This window comes from Grus americana, chromosome 4, assembly GCF_028858705.1.
Source record: "Grus americana isolate bGruAme1 chromosome 4, bGruAme1.mat, whole genome shotgun sequence".
NCBI classification, from domain to species: domain Eukaryota; kingdom Metazoa; phylum Chordata; class Aves; order Gruiformes; family Gruidae; genus Grus; species Grus americana.
The window spans coordinates 14,053,581-14,074,433 of NC_072855.1; the positions used below are offsets into that span (position 1 = coordinate 14,053,581).

At 39.8% G+C, this 20,853-nt stretch overlaps 1 protein-coding gene across 1 annotated transcript in view; it reads right to left on the reverse strand.

The window, feature by feature from the left end:
* STK32B (serine/threonine kinase 32B) overlaps positions 1-20,853 on the reverse strand; it is a 173,924-nt gene that overhangs the window by 43,631 nt on the left and 109,440 nt on the right. Inside the window, exons 5-6 of the mRNA XM_054823749.1 lie at positions 12,330-12,367; positions 3,203-3,292 (exon numbers count right to left, since the gene is read on the reverse strand). Of these exons, the coding sequence (XP_054679724.1) occupies positions 3,203-3,292; positions 12,330-12,367 (128 nt within the window). The remainder of the gene's footprint in view (positions 1-3,202; positions 3,293-12,329; positions 12,368-20,853) is intronic.

The window sequence follows — 20,853 nt, forward strand, 5'->3', positions numbered from 1 at the left end:
TGTCTGGCCGTATCTGTCAGACTCCTAATATTTGAGGTTTGCTGAAGCTTTGATACCCAAGCTGTGCCACAGAGAATCCTCACCCATCACTTTTCACCTGAAACAGGATTTTTACAGCTCCAAAAGGTTTCCTGCTTTCTTACAGCTCCAAATAAATTCAAGGATGACTCTTCTGACTCTTTCTGTGTAGCAAAGACTGCGCTTGTGCCTTTTGCAGCATTTTTGCATTTCCAAGAGGTCAGGAAGGCACACTGGAGAGATAGTAAGCTGGTGGATGGTGCCGTAGTCTCTTTGTAAAGGGAAAGAGAGAATTTTTCTTGTACTGTTTCTTCTTGTTGTGAGATTGTTGGATATGGGGAAGACCTGATGTGTGGGGAGGAGGGTTCGGGGACAGAACACCTCCGTGACCTGAGGTGAACCAAGACAATAGTACATTAGTGTGCAAAGGTAAAATCCTGTCCCCATCTTCCCCCTGCTCCATGTCTATAGTTTACCTCCTTCCTCGGGCCAGCTTGGACTCACAGGAACCCTCCAGGAGCTCATTTAGCTCCTTGGGAAGGCAAAGAGGCTCACATGTCTATGGCACTCCAGACTAAGGTCAGAGAAGTGATTTACCATGATGTTAAGCCATTTTTCATAATTTTAACCTTAAAATATCAAATCACTGTACTTAGCACTTGCTAAGATTTTTGTGCTTTCTGTTGTTAAAAGCTAGGGTTTTTTTCTTGTGAGAAAAGCCTACCAACAGAGATCACTAATGAACTAAGAAGGTGTTGGTCCACCAATGTGTGCAGATGGTCTGAAAGATGCTCCAAAGGACTCTATGTTTCCTGTTAACTCTCAGTAAAATATTTGAAGAATAGTCGCATACATTTTTGTACAGCTGTTTTAACTAATCTGCTTCTGATCATTAGCTGACAGACGATCTCTTCATTACACACATTCAGGCTATGACAGACAGATGCTAAAATGCTAACTGACCCCTAAGCAAGTACTCAGCTTTTTTCTGCTTTCATAATAATTATGCTTTCTAATGTAAAACTGTCCAACTACTTCAAGATTTAAAATATAAGGCCATCAAAACAGTCATTTAATTGACTGCCAAATTAAATGTCAGAAAAGACTCTATTGTTATGTCTGTCGTCATCATCACAATTAAATATGGAAAATGTCTATTCTGAACTTGGTTGAGCTCCTGCAAAATGGCTGTTCTTCAAGGGTACTTTTGAATAATCTGTGTAATAAGAATTTACACATCTAATGCCAGTGGCTACTAGAAGATTGTAGGCAGCCATTTAAGCAGAATGTGTGAGCTCTGAGAAATAAGCTTTTCACAGAAATGCAAAAGTACCATATCAAAAATGTTGGAACTTTTTAACATATCAGTCACCATGTATGTAAGGGCAGTTCTGTGATTGTAATAGTTGTACAGCTATTTGTCTGTGTGTGCTGAGGGGAAGGTCAAAGTATTTGTAGAGGTAAAATGCTTTCTTTCCTGAGATTTTTTTTTCCTTATAAATAAAGCCACCACATATTGGCAAAAGCGATCAAGCAAATTCTTTTTAAACTAAAGCTGTTGGTGTAAGTAAGGTCGCAACATCCCTTCCCCTCTCTTTCACCCCACCGAACGGGGAGCCTGTGCTGCAACATCGAACACCCAGGTACCCAGGAAGCTCCGTACCCAGACTTGATCTCCTGACAATGTAGATCCCATGCCTGTGCAGCCTCGGCCATCTCATCTAAGTAGAGACACTGAACTAGACACTCAGCTGAAGTGAACCGATGCAAATTGCTGAGAAAGTTTTCATCTAAAACCTCATTCCTCTGCATAACTTAAATGCTTGAGTCAGGCCTACGTAAAATGTTTCTTGGTCTGTTTTGAGTACATTTATAAGAGTAGGCTAACCAGCGCCAGGTCGGTGCACTGGTCACAAGCCCAAGTGGCACAGTGCGGCCACACACGTTGTTGTACCCTATTAACTGCCCAAACGGGACAGCTATGCCCAGGCTGCTCAGGGGAAATAGACTCCAGCCCCTGCAAACTCCCTGGGAATTATTTGGGAGAGTGGTAGTGGATTCATGCCCAAACCACATCATATCTGAAAATACAACTCTGCTCTGGTGCCTGGGACAGCTCTGGCACAGTCTCACAGCTGGTACAGAGGCAACCAACAGATGCCTGTCTGCTTCATGTGATCTTCATCTTGCGTAAAACATAAGTTAATTCCTATTTCTTGGGCAAATGCTTTTGCTCCTATGGTAATGTGCAGACGTGGGGTAACACAGTGGCTTTTGGTTCCTGGAATGACATTTTCAAAATACAGTAATTTACCAGTATTTTCCCAGTGTATGTGTGTTAGGTGTGCTCTGACCATGTCTGCTAGAGAAAGCCTCTTGGAGATACACATATCTCTTAGCCTCCCAGAACCCAAATAGGTTTAGTCTTAAGCTAGTCATCTCCACAGGCAATGACAATAACATATACAGACAGAATTAAACCAGCAGATGTGTAGGAAGCCACAAGTAGGACAAATAACACCTATTCTTAGTCACGGAAGCTAGCCTAACTTTGGTAGGACAAATGGCCTTCAGGAGATGCCTTCTGTCCTTCAGCTCCAGGGGAAGTTTGAAATATTAGCTTAGCCAAGATGCCTAACATTTAGACACATGAAGACAGGTGAACTGAATTTTACTCTTCCAGCCTTCAATCTATCTATGCATTTAAAATACATCACTAATGTGCATAAAATGCTCCTAAAGCCATAGGGCAAGCACTTAAGGGGTTAGTTACATAGGGCTCTAATAGACACATTTTTGAGGAACTCAGCATAGCAAAGCAATTAAGGATGTGTCTACATACTTTTAAACTGACTTTACATGTTCTCTGCTAGATCATAGCCACAGTGGTGCACATGTAATCATATACTCTTGTCTCTAGCTGTGGGGGTTTGCAGGAAGAAACACAGTTGAGACTCTCCTGAGTTTGCTTCACAAAACCAAACAGAACCTGACCAAAAGCGGAGACCAAGCTCCTGACCAATCCCTCCATCTCCAACGTTTTCCATTGCTAACACATATATACTGCCAAAAAAGAAGTTGATTGCATTCATTGTATGCTTTTGCAACTTAAACTCCTTTTAATATACCATTAGTCAACATTAATGTATTTTCTTACATTTTTTAAATGGTCTTGAAAACTTACCCATATAGGGCTTTGTGCCAGCCATAGAGGAAGCTTTTTCCGAGCCTTTCACTATGGTTGCTATGTTAAAGTCAGTGATATGAACGTGTCCTGCAATTACACAAAATAAAATACAGAAGTTAAAATAGCACATCATACAAATATTCCTTCCTTTGTTTAACATTTACGTGATAACAAAAAGAAATTAAATTGGAGAAATTCATAGCAATTCATGGAAACTTACTATTGAATGTTGCTCATAACTAGAAAAATCATATTGGCAGCAAAGTGATGGAATACTTTTCCTGTATGATTGCGTCCACTATCTGCTTGCAGTGCTAAACCTTTTTTGCTGGTCGTTCCTGAACTTTCTCCTGCCGTGAATGTTAAGGACAGTAAGTGTCTTCTCAGAGCAGTAACATGTAGGAGCAGCGCTGAATTTTGTGAAGCTATGTATGAAATCTACCTCCAACTAAAGCCACCCCTCGCATTCTCAGGTACCCGTGACACCTGTCTGCTATCACATCCACTTCAGGCTGCCATCAGCCTGGCTTTTTCTGAGTCCCTTCAGGGCAAAAAAGCAAGCCCAGAAGAAAAAGGGTATTTTTATCATACAATAACTATAAAATTAGATTCATGGTAGCAGAAGAGCGTGTATGTAACAGCAGCAGGTCCCAAATGATCACTCATTTGACAGCAGTTGCAAGATGAAAGATAAGTGACACAAGTCCACCTGCAGACATGCTGCCTGACCAGCCAGGCAGCTGATTTAAACTGAACTAATCAGGCTGGATGGCCCAAACCTGCTGTCATTACTCTTTTCCTGGGGTGGTTTACAACAAGCATAGGTTAAATTGCTCCACCACAGCGAAGCAGTAGTTGTTAATCCTGGCTTGCCGTGGGCAGGTAAACTGAATGCAAATCTAGCCTGAAAATGTATCTGCAGAGTTTTAATTTGATAAGTCTGCTGTTAGGTTTTACATCTTCCAGTTAAGGACTAGTTTTATATTGTGGAGTGATGCAGATATTTTGCTTTCTGTGATTACATCTGGCAATGACATTGTGGAGGATAGAGGACAGGGAAAGATACTCCTTTCCCCAGCTTAGCCCTGCACTCAGATCAGGATTAATACATCATGTGTTGAACTAGAGTCTTGAGTGACAGGTTCATGTGATTTTTTTTTTATTTTTTTTTATCAAGATCTCAACCTCATTCAGTCCACAGAATGGAGCAGGCTTTAGGCATGATGCACTTATTAAGCGACGGTGGTTGTTATCACGTTTGCTGCCAAAGATGAAGAGTGTAACAAATGACTGATGCTGAATGTTACCACAGTGCCCGACTGAGGAACTGCAGTCTTAACAAAAGATTATACTGCTCTGACAGCGTAACTTAGATCCTGCTCAAAGGCCACAGGAAATGTATCTGCCAACCTCTAAGAATTCTGCAGTCACACATGTGTGAGCTGAAATTCTCACAGTCCCCTGCTTTGTCCAGATCTGAGCTGGTTTTGAAGGGAAAAAGGAAGAAGGCACATCCCACTTGCAAAATTAAAGCTATTTCTCCAAATGGGAGACACAGGAGTGTCTCGATGTTTTTGTTACAAAACAAACAAACGAAAACTCCACAAGTTTTCAATAAAATGGTTTGCATGCTTTCTGCAGTTTTCTCAAAAAAACTGCTTACGTTTTGACACTTTCCTCCTAAGACACCCAGCCCAGGAAGACAAACACAAACAGCAGACAAAAACTGTGAGCAGATGAAAGCTATCAGTTTATAAAGGGAGGGAGGTGTTAGGTGGCCATGACAAGAATTAGTGTTCACAGCCCAGCCTGCCATCAGGTTTCAAGATGGTCTTCCTCCTTCCCGGTGGCCAGACCATAGCTTGTTTGCAGTGTATTTCTGCAATAATAAAACACCATGGCAGAAGGCTTCCTGAGAAAGACAATTGAACCACATGCAGCCACCTCATGGCAGTAGTTTTGAGCAATTCCGTGTGCGCCGTAGAATGAAAAGCTGCAAGGATCTCGGCAGGCTAATACTTTCTCTTTTTCTGACAGAGAACTATAAAGTTCTGTCATTTAAATGACAGCATTGTAAGTGATGCTCCCTATTAGAGTGCCAGCATGATAGCCTGTTGCAAAACACCTATCGCATAACATCCATTCAGACTGATCCAAATAGTTGATTTGCGATGAAAATTGCCTCTCCTGCAGTGCATTGTTTTCTCTCCATTTTATTAGATTTCTTTTCGTTTAACAAAACCAAAATAGCACACGTGAAATGTTGCATACACTGGCTGATGGTTTTTGTTAAAAAATGCCATCCTGCAAGGTAAGGGATGGATCGGGAAGATAGGTTCTGCACAGGTCCTCTGCATCCTGCTGCCGATACAGCAGCAATGGGCAGGGCGCAGCAGGGCTGGAAAAACTCCACCTTTGCTCTTCCCCATCACAGGGCCACCCCACAGCCCATGGGCTGCCTTCAGGCAACCTTTGCCTGGTGCGTAGAGGGCTGCTAATGGGCTGGGGAGGGAACGCAAGGTGTCCCGTAGGCAGGCGGATGGCTGTGCCGCCCCAGGGACGGCATGCAGCGCTTGGTGGGAGCTGGGGGCACGGAGGGGGCTGTGTCCGGGATTGAGTCAGAGCAGGGGGTAGTGGGGAAGGAACCCCTCGTGCCTGTCACCGGTGGAGGAGGTCTGGAGGGATGCAGAGGCAGAACTTTGCTTGCCTGCACACACCACTGAACAGTTTCAACACTTTTAAGTCCAGTGACTTGTATTTTGGGGTTTTTTTTTTTTAATTGTTTGTTCCTGGTGCGAATATTTCAAGAGGCAGTTAGACCCCAATTTTCTCTAGGAGTCTTTCCAATCAGCATCTAAGACATCTTTTTACTGCAACTCTTGCATATAGGAAGAGGAAAGGTAACTATTGCTGCAGTAAAAATTCTGGGATACTGGCTACTTCACACTGTTTCCAAAATTTCAGTTCATGGGGACTTTTTCTCATCTGAGCTTCACACTTTGTACTTGATCACACTTTCTGGGTATTTTGTGAACAACCAAATGCCAAAACCGAGCCCTGCACCCTGGCTCCCTTCTCAGGTACCAGGTACAATATTGCGCTATGCCACTTGGGTTTAGCTTTTAAGAGCTGTGAAGCAGAGCAGTGCAAAACAGATTCAGCAGTACCTCACTAAATTCAAGTGTCACAGGGAAACAGCTCACTGCTTAATCCCCGTGGCTGCATGACCCCATATGATAATAAGATGGCAGAGCGAAGGGAAAAAAAGGCAAATGGCCACATTCCTCTGGCTCTCTGCAGCGTGGCTTTTTCAAATCATCCCAGACTGCACAGATTTCTCATATGCCAACACGTACATTGCAAGCAGAAAGTATCGCAGTGGAAATTGTTTCAAAAAATGCGTTCCTCCAGTCAGCTTCCAGTTAAGGCTTTAACAGGGAAAATCTGTAAGTTAATACCTATAGCACAGTGTATGACTTTGAGAAGCTTTATGCATGCACTTCAGACGTGCTATGTGGCTTTTATGCCTCACTTTTCCACATGGCCTGAAATCCCAGTATCTGAGGTAAAAAACAAATGATCTTTGTCTGGACTCTCATTTACTTTTAGCTACATGAGAACAAACCATAATGACAATTAAAACAATCCCTGAAAGGTGGCTGAGGCTGGCTAGCTAACATTTAGCAGAGGTAAATGCACATGACTTCAGACCTCGTTGAATTTCTCAGAGTCTGAAGCCGCAGGGGTGAATGTGAGGGCAGAGAGAAGAAATACCAGCCTGGAGTTAACGCCACCGAGTCAGCATGCATCACAGCTGATGGAAAATCTCGACACAGCAACATTGTGGAGCAAATTCAGATCAGGTTTGCCCTCGGAAGGTCAAACCTTATGAACAATTTAAAAAGCATCTCTCTGGGTTCATCTGTACTATGTACAAGAGCGTAAGCTCGTATCCACGTGAACTTGGCATGGCTTGGCAGTCTGCCACTTGTTATCAGGGAGTTTGCTAGAAACCGTGCTGTACTGCGATAGACGGGCTCAGGAAGGCTGTGCATTTCAGAAGGGTAGGCTGTTTAATGGCCATGGAGACATGCAAAAGTTTCGAATGTATTTTCAAAGTGTAGATAGCTTCAGGTGGATGAATTATGCTCAGAACACTCGTCTTCTTAATCAGCGTTGGAGGGTTAAATGAGATACAGTCCCTGAAAATTGTCTGTGGGTATGATGAGGACCAGCCCTAACACAGTCACACCAGGTACATCTTTAGAGGAGATTTATGTCTCCCAGACATCACTATAGAGTAATGATCTTGTCAGTTCTGTTGTTCAGATGTAAACATCAGGGTTCAAAATACTGAATTTGTGGATGGGTTTTTTCATCCCATTTTTGTTTTTAAGACTAAGATTGCTTATTGGCTACATTTGTCAATTCTGCTGTTAGTTTTCAAATGAGAGCTAAGATTTTCATGTGATCAAGGAAACAGAGTTTTAAGGAAAATTTTGGTGATCATAAACCAATATAATCATATATAAAGAGGCATATACAAAAGTCAATTTGAATTTGCCTTGCTTTCTCATAAGAGAAATGATTACTGAGTAAAATTATCACTAACACAGATGCAAAAATCTACTCTATGAAAAAATCCCCCAAACTAGTAAAACACAATTAGTCCCGTTAAGGCTAAGAATGAAACATTAGGTATGTGATTTTAATATGGAAAACCACTAGGAAGCTGTTCCAAGACTAGAATTAAGAGGCATTCAGTGCAAATAGCGCCTTCAAAATGAACAGATAGTGAGTCTTCACATAATCTGTGTTTAAGCTAAGGAACGCTTTACCACAAGATGTTAAGGATGCTAAAACTTCCTTCCACTCAAGGAAGCACCAGAAAAGACCATGGAAAAGACCACTGAAATTTATTAAATGCATGGAAACCATATCCAGCTCAGGAAATGTCTGAGGCTGGAAGTTGGATGAGTGCGTGGGGGAAGTACCACAAAACCCTGCCTTGTTTTATATCCTGCTCTGTCATTCACTGTTTGGCAACTCTTGGAGATAAGAAACTCAATTAGATGGGTCTCTGATCCAGTATGGTTGCTATTCTGCTCTGAAACTGAAAGCCTGCGTATCTATAACACTATCTATGGCAACAGAGAGGGGCAAAAGGAATGGAGCAGTGCCTTATAAGAAGAAATTAAAAAGGCTGAGGCTCTTCAGCTGAGACAGGAGAGTGCTGAAGGACTTTCTGAATATTGCAAACATTGTGATTGTAAGCTATTATTCACCAAATCCTGCAATTCAAGAAGTAGAGGATGTTTTTTGAGAGAAGAATGTTTCAAAACAGATAAAAGAAAACACTTTTCTTTCATGGAGGATGGTGAATTTCTACAGCTTGTTGATCCAGGAAATTGTAGAGGCCAATAGCAGCAGCAGCTTCAAAGATGCAGTAGACAAACTCATTAACAAAGATTCATCTAGATGCCAAAGGGAATATACAGAGATAGTCTAATATCCTAATACAAAAATTGCGGGTGATAAGGAGCACTGAAGCATTTGATGGCTAAAAGTGTCAAGGGGCACTCTCCATGAATAGCGTCTCCTTTTGCCACTGTCTGCGACAGAACACTGGCTGAGGTCTTGGGTCTGACCCGGCAGGGAGTTCTTCCTCGGTAAACCAAGCAGGGACCTTGCTGGGTCTTCTGAAATGATGTTCTGGAAAACTTGTCCGAGAGGAAATCAAATCCTTGCCAACTTCCTGTAAACAGAGTGTGATAATGGTGTGGTTGCTCTGCACAATGCAAAACAGATGCCAAAGTAGAGCCCCATAATTTCTGCAGAACAACCATCAATGTTAAAACCAATGGTGCTACCAAATAGCTATAGAAATAACGTTATCATCTCTGAAAAAAGGCAATGTACTGATCTGTTTGCTACTGCTTGTTTTTCTGCATTTTAAGCATTCCACGTCTCCTTAGACATCATAGCCAGTAGATCATGGAAAGATTTAAAGACATCTTTAATTTCTTTGATATTTCAGAAAAAACATACAACATGGACCAGATTTGCCAGCTTTCAGTTCTAAACACTATTTCAGTTATGTTGCTCTATTTTAATAAATGAAAGGAATAGTACAGGAAGCAGAATACTGTTATTAAGAGAATTCTATAATGCTTTTCTCTGTACAAGACAATAATAATAACTCTCCTGAACCATCAAGTAGTCCCTTCAGCTATCACTGGAATAATTCTGTTTCAGATGCGTGTTAGCAGAACAGAGCACTGCTACTGAATTTTGAGATTAGTGTTAGTTGAAAGAGGAAGAGTTTTCTGCAGAATTTAAGAGGGAAACTTAACAAGAGAGCTCTATGAACTGCCTTCATTTCTTTAGAGAGGTCTGATTCCAGTTCAGAGAGTGAACCCTGAAAACTTCCCTACTTTCTCTCCTCAGACAAGACTCCTCTATGGGATGGAGAATGTCTCCAGAACAGGCAATCAGCTTCTGGTAGTGACTGAACATTATTTTAAGCAGCTGATTACCCCATTCTCATGATCATCAAACATTTATCTCCACTGATGCATCAGAACCTGTACTCAGGAGTGCAGAGATGTGGCTTTGCTGAAAAGTTTATGGGACAATTCAGGCTTCTCTGACAGAATGATTTTGAATATGTTGCATACATTTTTGTGGGTTTTTTGTCTTTGTAATTTAGATTGATCATTTTTATGGATTAAGAAAAATCTCCTGTTTTCACTACATCTGTATTTCTGAGCTATGTTCCCTCTAGCAATACAGATAAATTGTAGTGAAACTAGTTTTAATGAGCAGAAATATCTATAATCTATAATCTATAATCTTCATATATGTTATGAAAGTCAGTGAGTTTAACTGCTTGAAGATGTAAGACAATGTGAATGGTGTAAGACTTTGACTTCAGCCAAAACAGGTTTCTTCAGTGAGGTCAAAGAAATCTAACTCACTGAGACAAACTCTCAGTCCTAAATATTGTGCATATCCAATTCCATAATACTTTGTGTAAGCACAGCTTGTTTAATGAACTGTAAGAAAGACCTAGGGGTAAAGTCAAGCATATAGGAAACTGTTGTGTCATCTTAGAGGCCACAGGCTAAAATAAAATTCCTTCCTGTGCACCTGGTTGGACTCGTATTAGGTGAATTTGTTATGCTTCCTCTACAGCCTAGCATATTTATGGTGCATATATTCAGCACATTTTTCTGTTAAGTGAAATCTGATGATTCCCTGAAAATGATGTTACTATGTTGCGGCTTAATTAAAGCTTTTATGAACTTCAAGGATAGCATCCATCTTGCAAAATGTACATCTGTAAGGTAGATATCTACATCTTTACTCAAAACTTCCTAGGCATTAGTCACCAAGGAGAACTAGATACTAGTGTATAGTGCAGACATCCAAAATAGATCAGATTATGTAAAACATGGTGGTGATGAGCATAGTACAAACACCTGTCCTACTGATGTCACCTCGTTTAATGAGCTGAAGTGTGTGGACCCTTACCCACGTTGAGAGAATTACATGTCCAAACCACATAACAGGTTTGTGACCAAGGATCCATGAGCTAATTACTTCTGACGACCAAGGTCTATCTGCAAGTCTGGAGAAGCGTGGTTGTTTCACCACTTGTCTGCAGGTGTGCTATGAGGGAGCAGTATTCTGCTGCTTTTCAGAAAAGGGGCTATCCATCCCAAAATGTCCAAGCTGGCTACAGACAATTTTGTTGCTGAACTGCTTATAATCACCAAACGCCGTACATTTTGCAGCATACTGCTCTCTTCTCTGCAATACTTGAGCCCCCATAGGAAAGCTCTCGCAAGAGACTGATTTTGTGCAGTAATTGACCTTGATGAGGGGCAAGGAGAGATAAGGGCAACTGTACTTCAAAGGCTGTCAATCAGAGATTTAACACACTCATAGTCATTTCATGTTTCCTTTGACATCTTTAATTCACCCAGGACTTAAAGACAAGAGATTTCTATTTCATGCTTATTTGCTGATATTAGTGTCTAGGGAACATTAACACTTATGGGTCTGACACATTAAATTCCTGAAGTTCTAGACAGTTTAGAACTCCAACATTATTTAGCTTTGTTGGCTTCCATATTCCCAGGGACAAACTCCAGCTGTTCGCACTGTTACCTCTTTAATCAACTTTAACTTGTATACCCAGAAGCTCTGCAATGGATTTTGAAAGATAACAGTAATGTTGGCATCATTTCAAGTTTATATTTTCTCAGAGATTAACTGCTTTCAATAAATTTCTGAGGTGAACAAAGCACAAGACTTCCCTGCAGTAGCAAACACACATCTCCTTTTTCCAATTAGTCTTTCTCCTGTATGTATTTCTGCTCTGATACAAGGTTAATGCCTTCTTTTACCTGTATTTTCTCATGTTCTTCCTATGAATAGTTGAAGAAGATGCATGAGGTTTCAGCAAAATACATCATAGACAGTGTATATGTGTACAATTTGAGTTTAAAGAACTTAGCTGATTTTTTTTTCATACCACACCTTTTTTGTTTGAGATCATGGAATTAGTACTGAAAGTTCAAAGCTGATTATCTTGTTTAGTCTTTTTTATGTTATTTAAGCCAGAACTACATGTAGAGTCATAAAAATTTTGCAGACTTAGAGGCAAAATTTCAAATTCCGTACCTAAATTTACAAAAGTAATTTCAGATGCCTAAATGCAAAATAATTTGCTATGTGAAATTTCTTAACCCCTCAGAAGTTCTAAAAAAGAAAATAAGTGCTTGGTACTGTTCTACTGGTAGGCCCCTAAAAAGGGATTATGGTGATTCACAGTAATGCTGTTAATAAAATATTAAGCTCTTTTTATCAGATGTCCCTGGTGATCTCAATTCATATTAAATTCCTTATTCTTCAGGTTTCGCAAGTGTCAGATCAGCATATTTTTTTGCAACAGGAGGGGAAATTACAAAATCCACAAGGTGGGCAGAGGGACTTTGCAGAGAAAGTAGGAATGTAGGAATCCAACATCTGAGGCTAAGTTATAAAGCGTGTCACGAGCATGTCACTTAGATCTCGTGAATTAGGGATATCTGTGAGAAAGCAGTCAATATTCACTTACCATGCTCATCCAGTAGTATGTTGTCGGGTTTGATGTCCCTGTAAAATAAGGAAAGGAATGCATTACATTTCATACACTAAGAAAACCTGCAATTTTTAAGTTTTCCCCATCTGGGTATGAGGGCCAAGTCACTTAGATCATTATAAAACCAATGTAAACCATATCATACATAAAGGCAAATGATTTTTATCTACATCTTTTTACTGCCCTGAGAAAACATGCATACTAAAGAGGCTCTCGAGGTTTCCATTTTATGTGGGGGTTTTTTTCATATGGTTAGCATTGACATGGATTTGGTTTTCAAGATTATATACTTTATTCTTTATAACAGCGGGAACAACGAGATGGAAGATTTGCATCTAGGAGGTGCTTGATTGCCTCAGGGACTCTGCGTTTGACAGACCCAAGAAATCATGTAATTGGAAACATCAGTGATCTACCCTTTCTGCCAGACCCCGCTAATCTGCCACGCTCACATGCATGATCACTCACATATTGCAGAGTTCTGCCAGCTATCTTATGCTAATTGGGTAAGTCTAGCAGCTCTCTTTTTAGCCCCCGAATCCCCGCTTGGCTGTCTGTAACGGCAGGTATTATGCTGGGGAAAGGAGCGGGGATAAGGGAGGATGGAGATCACCATGTGCTGAAGCATCAGGTCAACTCTGCCGTTCTTGGCACGAGGGAACAACATTGCCCTAGAGAGCTGCACTTTCAGGATCATTTTCCATTGACCTTCATTCATGCTGCTGTCAGGAGGGATGGACACAGCTTTTCCCCATCATTGCTGGACATTCCCACCCTCTTTCTTGGTTCAGTGTCATTGCTTATGGTGCAGACCTGTTCTGGGGGAAACTCATCTCTTCCCTTTGCCAGCCTGGATCGGTCCCTGGTTTGGCTTGGTGAATGCGATGCGGCAGTGTTGTGTGGCACTGCCTTTTCACCGGCAACCTGTACTTCGTGCAGTTTCAAAGTCATGTTCTTGATGTGGCATTGCCAGAGCGGGAGATGCATCAGTCCACCTTGAGCAAAACTTTTGCCCCTTGGGCTGAATTTTCCACTTATCTCGAAAGAGAAGGCACTGTAACTGCCAAAATGAGTTGTTGAATGATCTCCAAACACTTCCACCTGTGTAATTTCTTTTAGCCAAGGGATGGCTTGATTATTCCAATTTAAACATTTCCTAGGAAATCCTATCCTGACTGAAATGCATACTAATACATACTTAGATATTGCTAACAGGTTTTGCACAATGTGTCCATAAATGGAATAAAGGAAAAATTGAAATGTTGCAAAAGGAAAATTTGTTACACCAGAACACTTTTTTTTATTATTATTATTTAATTCTCAGTAGAGAATGACTTCTAAAGTAAACATCATACAGGAAAAAGATAGCAATAGCAATTATAATATGTATATTGGTTGCATGATATGAGCTCAATCATCACCCAGACTCCACACTTTTATTGACAAAAGAAGGAAGCTTACAGTTCAGTATTCTGAATTCCATGCTTTTTAGCCCTTCCTGAGAATCATATGAAATTGTGAAGTACGCTAAGATTATGTTTACAATTTGTCTAGCAGCAGCTGGGGAAACATAGGATAAATAAGAAATTACTTTGAATCATTCCCTGCACATTTGGAAATAACGTAGGATGTGTATATGTCTGTGTAAGGAAAAGGATCTCGCTATGAATTACCATCTGGAATGGAAATTTAAAATTATACCAATATTTCAATGTGAAATACTGTATTTCTTCTACACAACTTACAAGCTATCTATAATTGGCTGATTCAGCAGCAGTTCTAGTTATATGTTTAATATAAGGGGAAATCTCTCCTAGAGCCCATGGCACCCACAAATTGCCAAACTGACTTGTTTCTTTCCTCTCCCCTGTAGCCACTTGTCATCTCATTTACCATATCAAAATCTCTCCTTCCCCGATTTCATATGGGTGAAGTTGTGAGTTACAGGCGAACTGTAGGATTAAATACCTTTGCTTATATTATAAAACTTCTCCTTGGTGGAAATCATAGGAAATTCTATACATTTTTATATGTAATGTTATATTTAATCTCTGAATTGATGAGACAGGTTTCGGAAGAGCTGTTATCCAGCTCATATCAAATATATTTGCTAGTAACAAAATTATCTCTGGTTTTTGATAACTGTTTTCTGATAAGAGTTGGAGCTGTGATTTCATGTTGAATAGTTTTTGTGGTTGATCCAATACAGCAATGACTTTCAATGGAAATAAGCACATCATAGTTTTGACTGTTGAATTAAACACTTTAAACTTTGTCTTCACAAACTTTAACAAGCACAATCTGACTCCGCACTTCTCATGCGGGTAAAAAGATTGTGGGTCTGCACATTAGGGCCTGTCTGAGGCTTCCTCAAATCAGTGATACATTCAACATCACTCAAAACTGTTTTCCTCAGTTTAAGAAAATAAAAATTAAGAATTGGAATGGTACAATGATTAGTACTTCACTGAGAATAAAACCGATCAAAATGAGAAATTCAGCTTTATGAGCTACTGCCATGTCTATAACAATGCAGCACCCAGGGATTGCTCATTACAAGACTGTGCCTTTTCTATCATTTTTTTTAAGAGGACGAGTTTAAACAATTTGAATATCTGCCATGGAATTGCATCATTAAATAGACTATACATTTTTATTGCCACCAGAAGAGACATTGACAAATCCACTTGACAACTGTATGTATCATCAAATATATTCTTCATGCAGTTGCATCTGCAATATTCAGAAAGTTGAGTGGTAAAATTAGATCTGTGCTTATCTTTCTGTGACTAATTCAGGCAGTGGCTGATACTTGATACAGATGCACACAGACCGTAAAGCCTTTCCTACCTAAGGGAGCTTCCCCACCGTGGGCTCTGCCGACTTTGCTCATTTCGCTCAAGGCAGGACTGTAGCTGGGGGTGGGTACAAAAGGGTGCATCGCCTTGCACAGAGCAGCCCGACCCCTCAGTTCCTGAGGTGACTTGATAGACTCAGAGCCATGCCTCAGATCTCAAAATAGGCTATTTTAAACTGCTTTTACAGGAAGTAAAAGTCATGGGCTAACTTAGGCCAGAAGGTGAACAAGTTTCTTAAGATGCTGCTGTTTTGGGATCAGATGCCCAGAGACGTGCATGATGCATCGATTCATGGCAGGTGAGAAAGCAAAGCGCAGGGTCACCATGCCTTCCGGCAGCACTCTCTTCTGTGGTTATCTCCAGTTTACAGCATGGCACTAAAAGATGTCCTCTCCAGAGGCAGCTCGTTGAGAGCTCCAAAGACTGCAGAGGAGCGAGGCCACTGCTCTGCCTTTGCACTGACCGCTGCGTGCCAGGTACGGGGCGGGGAGGTTCAACACAGCCAAGGGCAGACTTGTTAGGTCTAGGAGCATCGCATTAACGTTACTGGGTATATTCAGAATGGAGGACTTCTGGCATCTGTTATACAAAAGACAGCTAGTTCCTTCAAATAAATACTCTCGTTAAATTCATTTAAACAGTAAAAACACTGTTTAGGTAGGAAGGTGGATTTAAAAGATAAAAACTCTTTAGTTAAGCAGTTTAAATTCAAACATATTAAGTAAGCGAAATTCTGCTTTGACTACACATCAATTTTTCAAAAAACATTTTTCCCCTTAGCAAGCATGTTCAAACAACAGGGTGTGAAATTCAGTGCTTTAAACTCAGGGGTTTCCTGTTATGCATATCCCTAGCTAAGAGAATAAATTGAAATACTCATTTCATGATCCAAGTATCCTGAACCAGGTCATAAGAGAAATTGAAGGACTTTTGCAAGGAGCAAACTCACTCACAGTTTGGATTCAGAAGAGCCCTGGGCTGCCCTCTAACCATTCTCCAAGCAATGACCAGCAGAGCTATGGCAGTGTCCTTGACTCTGATTTCATAAACACAACTTTCTCAGTCTGTACCGGTGCTACTCCAACTGTTTTTATACACAGAAAAATCAGAGCAACACAGAAATGGGAGTAGAGAAACCTTCAAAGTCTTTGCTCAGTGACAGGACCAAGCATAATTTTTATTATTTTTTAAATATTGTATTAATTATAATATAACTAATATAACAGCTGGCCCAAGAAACTCAAGGATACAGACAAATGAGAAAAAAAATTAAAAATAACACTTTAATTGCCACTTGTTGATATTGCCTGTGAAACCATTTCTAGCTTTCTTCAATAGCCTTAGCTACAAATGTCAAACTAAAGCTGCCTGAAGGATGAAAGTACAATGAGAAAGTGATGTATATAATTTCCAAGTAGGAAAGAATTATTAATAATCTATTTGTATCTTCTATAATATCTAGGCCCAGTGGGCATTCAGTGCTTGAAGATATTCCCTCTGCATGGAGGAAAATCATGAGTGTGGCTCGACTCATGTTCACTGCATATGCCAGTCAGAGTCCACTGAACTCCCTGGAAAGGCTCGTAATGATCATAAAGGACTTTTAGGTTCAAGTATCTGCAGTTTTAATTACTGCTTCCATTAATGTTTGTTTCTGGTGTTACCAAGTGGGGTAGAAGCAGATTTCTAAATTAAGAAGCAGAGAAGTCATGCAATCTTCATCCTTGGAGATTTTCAGGACTTGACTGGATAAACCCCAAGCAACCTGGTCTGATTTGAAGGCTGACCCTGCTTTGGGCAGAACATCAGACTAGAGGCCTCTGGAGGTCCCTGCCAGCCTGAATTAGTCTGTGAGTCTATGAAAAATAATTTACCCAAGTTCAAAGTCCATCATTCTTACTCCCCCTCCTTTTGGCTACAAGGAAGTTCATGAAAGATTGAAGAGACACGGGAGAGGACTGTATATGTGGAATTGTGTGAGTCTTTGATATAGTCCATTGCAGTTGGAAGCTAGTCAGAGCTTTCCACATGTTAAATTCTGTCATGGGGCTCGAATGTTTATGAAGAAAATAGTAGGAATAAATAGCCTATCTTCAGCACGAAAGGAGAGTAAAATTGAAATGCTCCACAGTTCAGAACTGGAGAGATGTAACACCATATTTATTAGGTATGTGAAGTGGTAAAAGAATGAAGATTACTTGACCTGAAGAGGACTCAGAAATCTCAGTAAGAGTGAGCAAGACTAGGAGATTATATTGCCAGTGCCAGATGAAATGAAGAATAGACACAAATTATATATATCCATCAGAAAGGGAGAATCTGAATTACTCATGAGAATTAATGACCATAAATAACCTTCCAGAGGTCACACTTTTGTGTCCCTTATGTAGGTCAAATAGTCATAGAAAAGATGACTGAAAAAAACGTGATGATGCCATTTGCTCTAAAGCTTGAAATCCAGAACAATCTCCAAAGTTGTTTCACGCATACTGCTACAAATTAGCGACCAGGACACTGTAACTTTCGATCTCTATTGATAATCAACTGGACTTGAAACATCAACCCAGAAATGAAAGGTGTGTGATTGGTGAAGTCAGCCATGGCTTGCCCAGTTTTCTGAAGGAAAAAAAGTAATGGCTGGTTCATTGACTACCACTTCACATTGATAACAACTAATTCTAAGTAGGTTACAGAAAAATATTGAAAAAAAAAAAGGTATTATGCCATAATTTAAAACAAAGGTAAATCCTTCTGGTTACCTGATTTTATAGCATCTGAAAGAAAGCAGTCAAAAAAAGAAGAGATCTGGGGAAGACTGAACAAAAAAAAAAAAATCCCTGAGAGTAAAGAACAAATAGATTAGTGTTGTTTAGTTAACAGAAGAGCTCTGTAAGATGCAATATGACAGGCATATCAAATAATAAATAGTATCTAGATGGTCAATAGAACTTTTCTATCTGCTTTTGGAACATGAAAGCAAGGTTCATATTTCATAAAACTGAAGTGAACTAAGCAAACAGGGATTTATTTATACAACTGAGAATTAAACTCAAGTTGATTACTACCAGACATAACTGCATAAAAATGCTTTGGAGGCTTAAAGATTTAACCATTGGTGTGAATAACAGAACTACCAGCTAGAGTTCCTCCAGCCAAGATTAATCTAATTGATTTAGGAAAGCACTTCTACAGCAAGTACAGATGCTGTCTTCCCTTCACCTTTCTGAAACACATCAATAATAATGCCAAACACAAGATCTATGCCTTTCCTTAAACCTGTGAGAATTGAAAAACTAACATTGTCCATCTGTTTTATTCTGCTTTCATATTTTTCAGCAAACATACAAACACCACAGGCTTGGTTTCTGCCATGTTTAAATTTGTGATCTTTTCCTTTTGCCTATATTTTCTCTTTATTTCATCAAAAGATTTCATGTGTTCCAAACACAGGGACAGCTGTTCTTTGCCAGTCCAAGCAGCTTTTTAATATTATCAGAGGAAATATTTCTGTTATAACAGCTCTGGATGGATCTGAATTCATATGTGTAATAACCCCTAACCCTTTATTTGGTATCAGCAAAAATCCAAAGTACACTCTTTCAACTTTATGTCTGACAGATTTCACTCTTTGCCTTGCTGGCTTAGAGCAGGATCTAATGTATTATCACATTTCCATTCTCTTGAGCTTCTAAAATCCCACAGTAACTTCTATGGGCATCTCAGCTGGTAGCAGTTTTACCAGTATGACTTATTAGGAGTATTTCCACTTTTTAATGATGATTGGTATTCTCTGAACGAGGACTGTTGAAGTGTCAACTCTTTATTAACTAAAGGTAACTTAAAGAGAAAACTCAGTTTTGTACAAACTCATGAAATGAAGTCTTAGATTTTTAAAAGTAGCTCTTATTTTATTTGAATAGATAGAAGACACATACTCACTTTCATTCAAAAGACAGAATCTAACATATGAACAACAGCTGTAAGTTGAAACAAGAGAGGTTCAGACTGTATATAAAAGAAAACTTTCACTGTGGGGACAGACAGACAGTGAAACAGGCTGCCCAGAGGGTTTGTGTAGTCACCATCCCTGGAGTTTTTCAAGCCATGGCTACATAAATCCCCGGGAAGCCTGGTCTGATGTCATAGCCAATCATGCTTTAAGCAGCAGGTTGGACTAGAGACCTCCAGAGGTGCCTTCCAACCTGAATTTTCCCCATGATCCCTTATGTGTAGGCAAGTTCTGCAGGGAGCAAAGAGGGCTTTCTCCACCCTTCAGGTCAGCAGCAGGAACTGAGTAGCTTCCTATAAACCCCAGGTAGCACTACAGCCCATAACGAACCTCCTCCAGCAGCAGTGGTAATGCCTAGAGCCTACCGACAATAAATTTTCGTGGGTCACAAGATATGCTTGTCTCAGTCTGGATGTGGTGAGCCCATATTTATACGTGTATCACTAAAATTCATTGGCTTACAGTTAAGGCAGCCTATGCCTTTGCAGAATCCTAACGGTTTTTTTTTCTCAGAAATCCTTTCAAAATATCCAACAGAGAAATTAAATTAGATGGATTTTGCATTCTCATAAGGATGCAAAAGAAGCAAGATCCAGAGAAGGGCCCGTGAAGTCAATGGAAAGATTACACTGGCTTCAGTAGACATTGGTTTAACCCTAATGAGGTTTTTCTCATTCTCTTTTCTCTTTAGTGTTGACAATCTAACTGTATGTTGTGTAGGGTAAACTTTGAAATACTGAGTTTGAAGGCTTTTTTCTTAACTATGCAGCTCATTTCTTTTATTAATAGTTTTTTCCTTATGCAGAAATAGGCATTTGAAGACTGTTTTCACTGGGGGGAAAAAAAAATGTGTTAAGATCACAGAAAGTCACATTAACTAGTTTTTAACCTACAATGACCTTTACGATCCTGTTTGCCTTCTCTTTGTCAAAACAGTCCCAACAGTCATGACTGAAAGTGAGTATTGGTTGTATTCTTGGATAGGGAATGCTATATGAAGACTAGGAGTCTGCATTGGCTATTAGATGCAAGTGTTAAAGTCTAGAAGACAACTACCACCACTAAAAAAAAGCACAGTAAAAAGCAACAACTTCTGGATAACAACCTGAAGTCGTGCACGGATAATTCCAATAATCTCAGTTTACCGAGTACCTGATTCTCTCAAACATTAAATTATTCTCAATTATTTGCTCACAACTCATTTATATACTACAGAATATACCTGACCAGAGCCTTTTATTTTTCATTATTTTTTTTTTTAGGTTTAGTTAGTCACACCAATGCTTGACATTAAATCACAAACATATACCTACCACATAATAATAAACTAAGGTGGCATGAGTAGTTCTGGACAATTTTCATTAAGATTAATATTAGCTGTATAACAGTTCTTAGCAGCCATAAAAATGGCAATGAGTTGGGAAATATAAGTTTCAGCTATGGATTATTCAATTTCACCTGACACATCACTATATCAGAGCACTGAAATGAACCATATCATGCATTATAAAGGTATTTCTTCTGATTATGGAAAGAAATGTGAACAAAATCTAATTTTCACAGACAGGGACCTTATTTTCTTCCTATTTGATATTTAGATTCACAAATAATACACATGTCCAAGGCGTGCAGT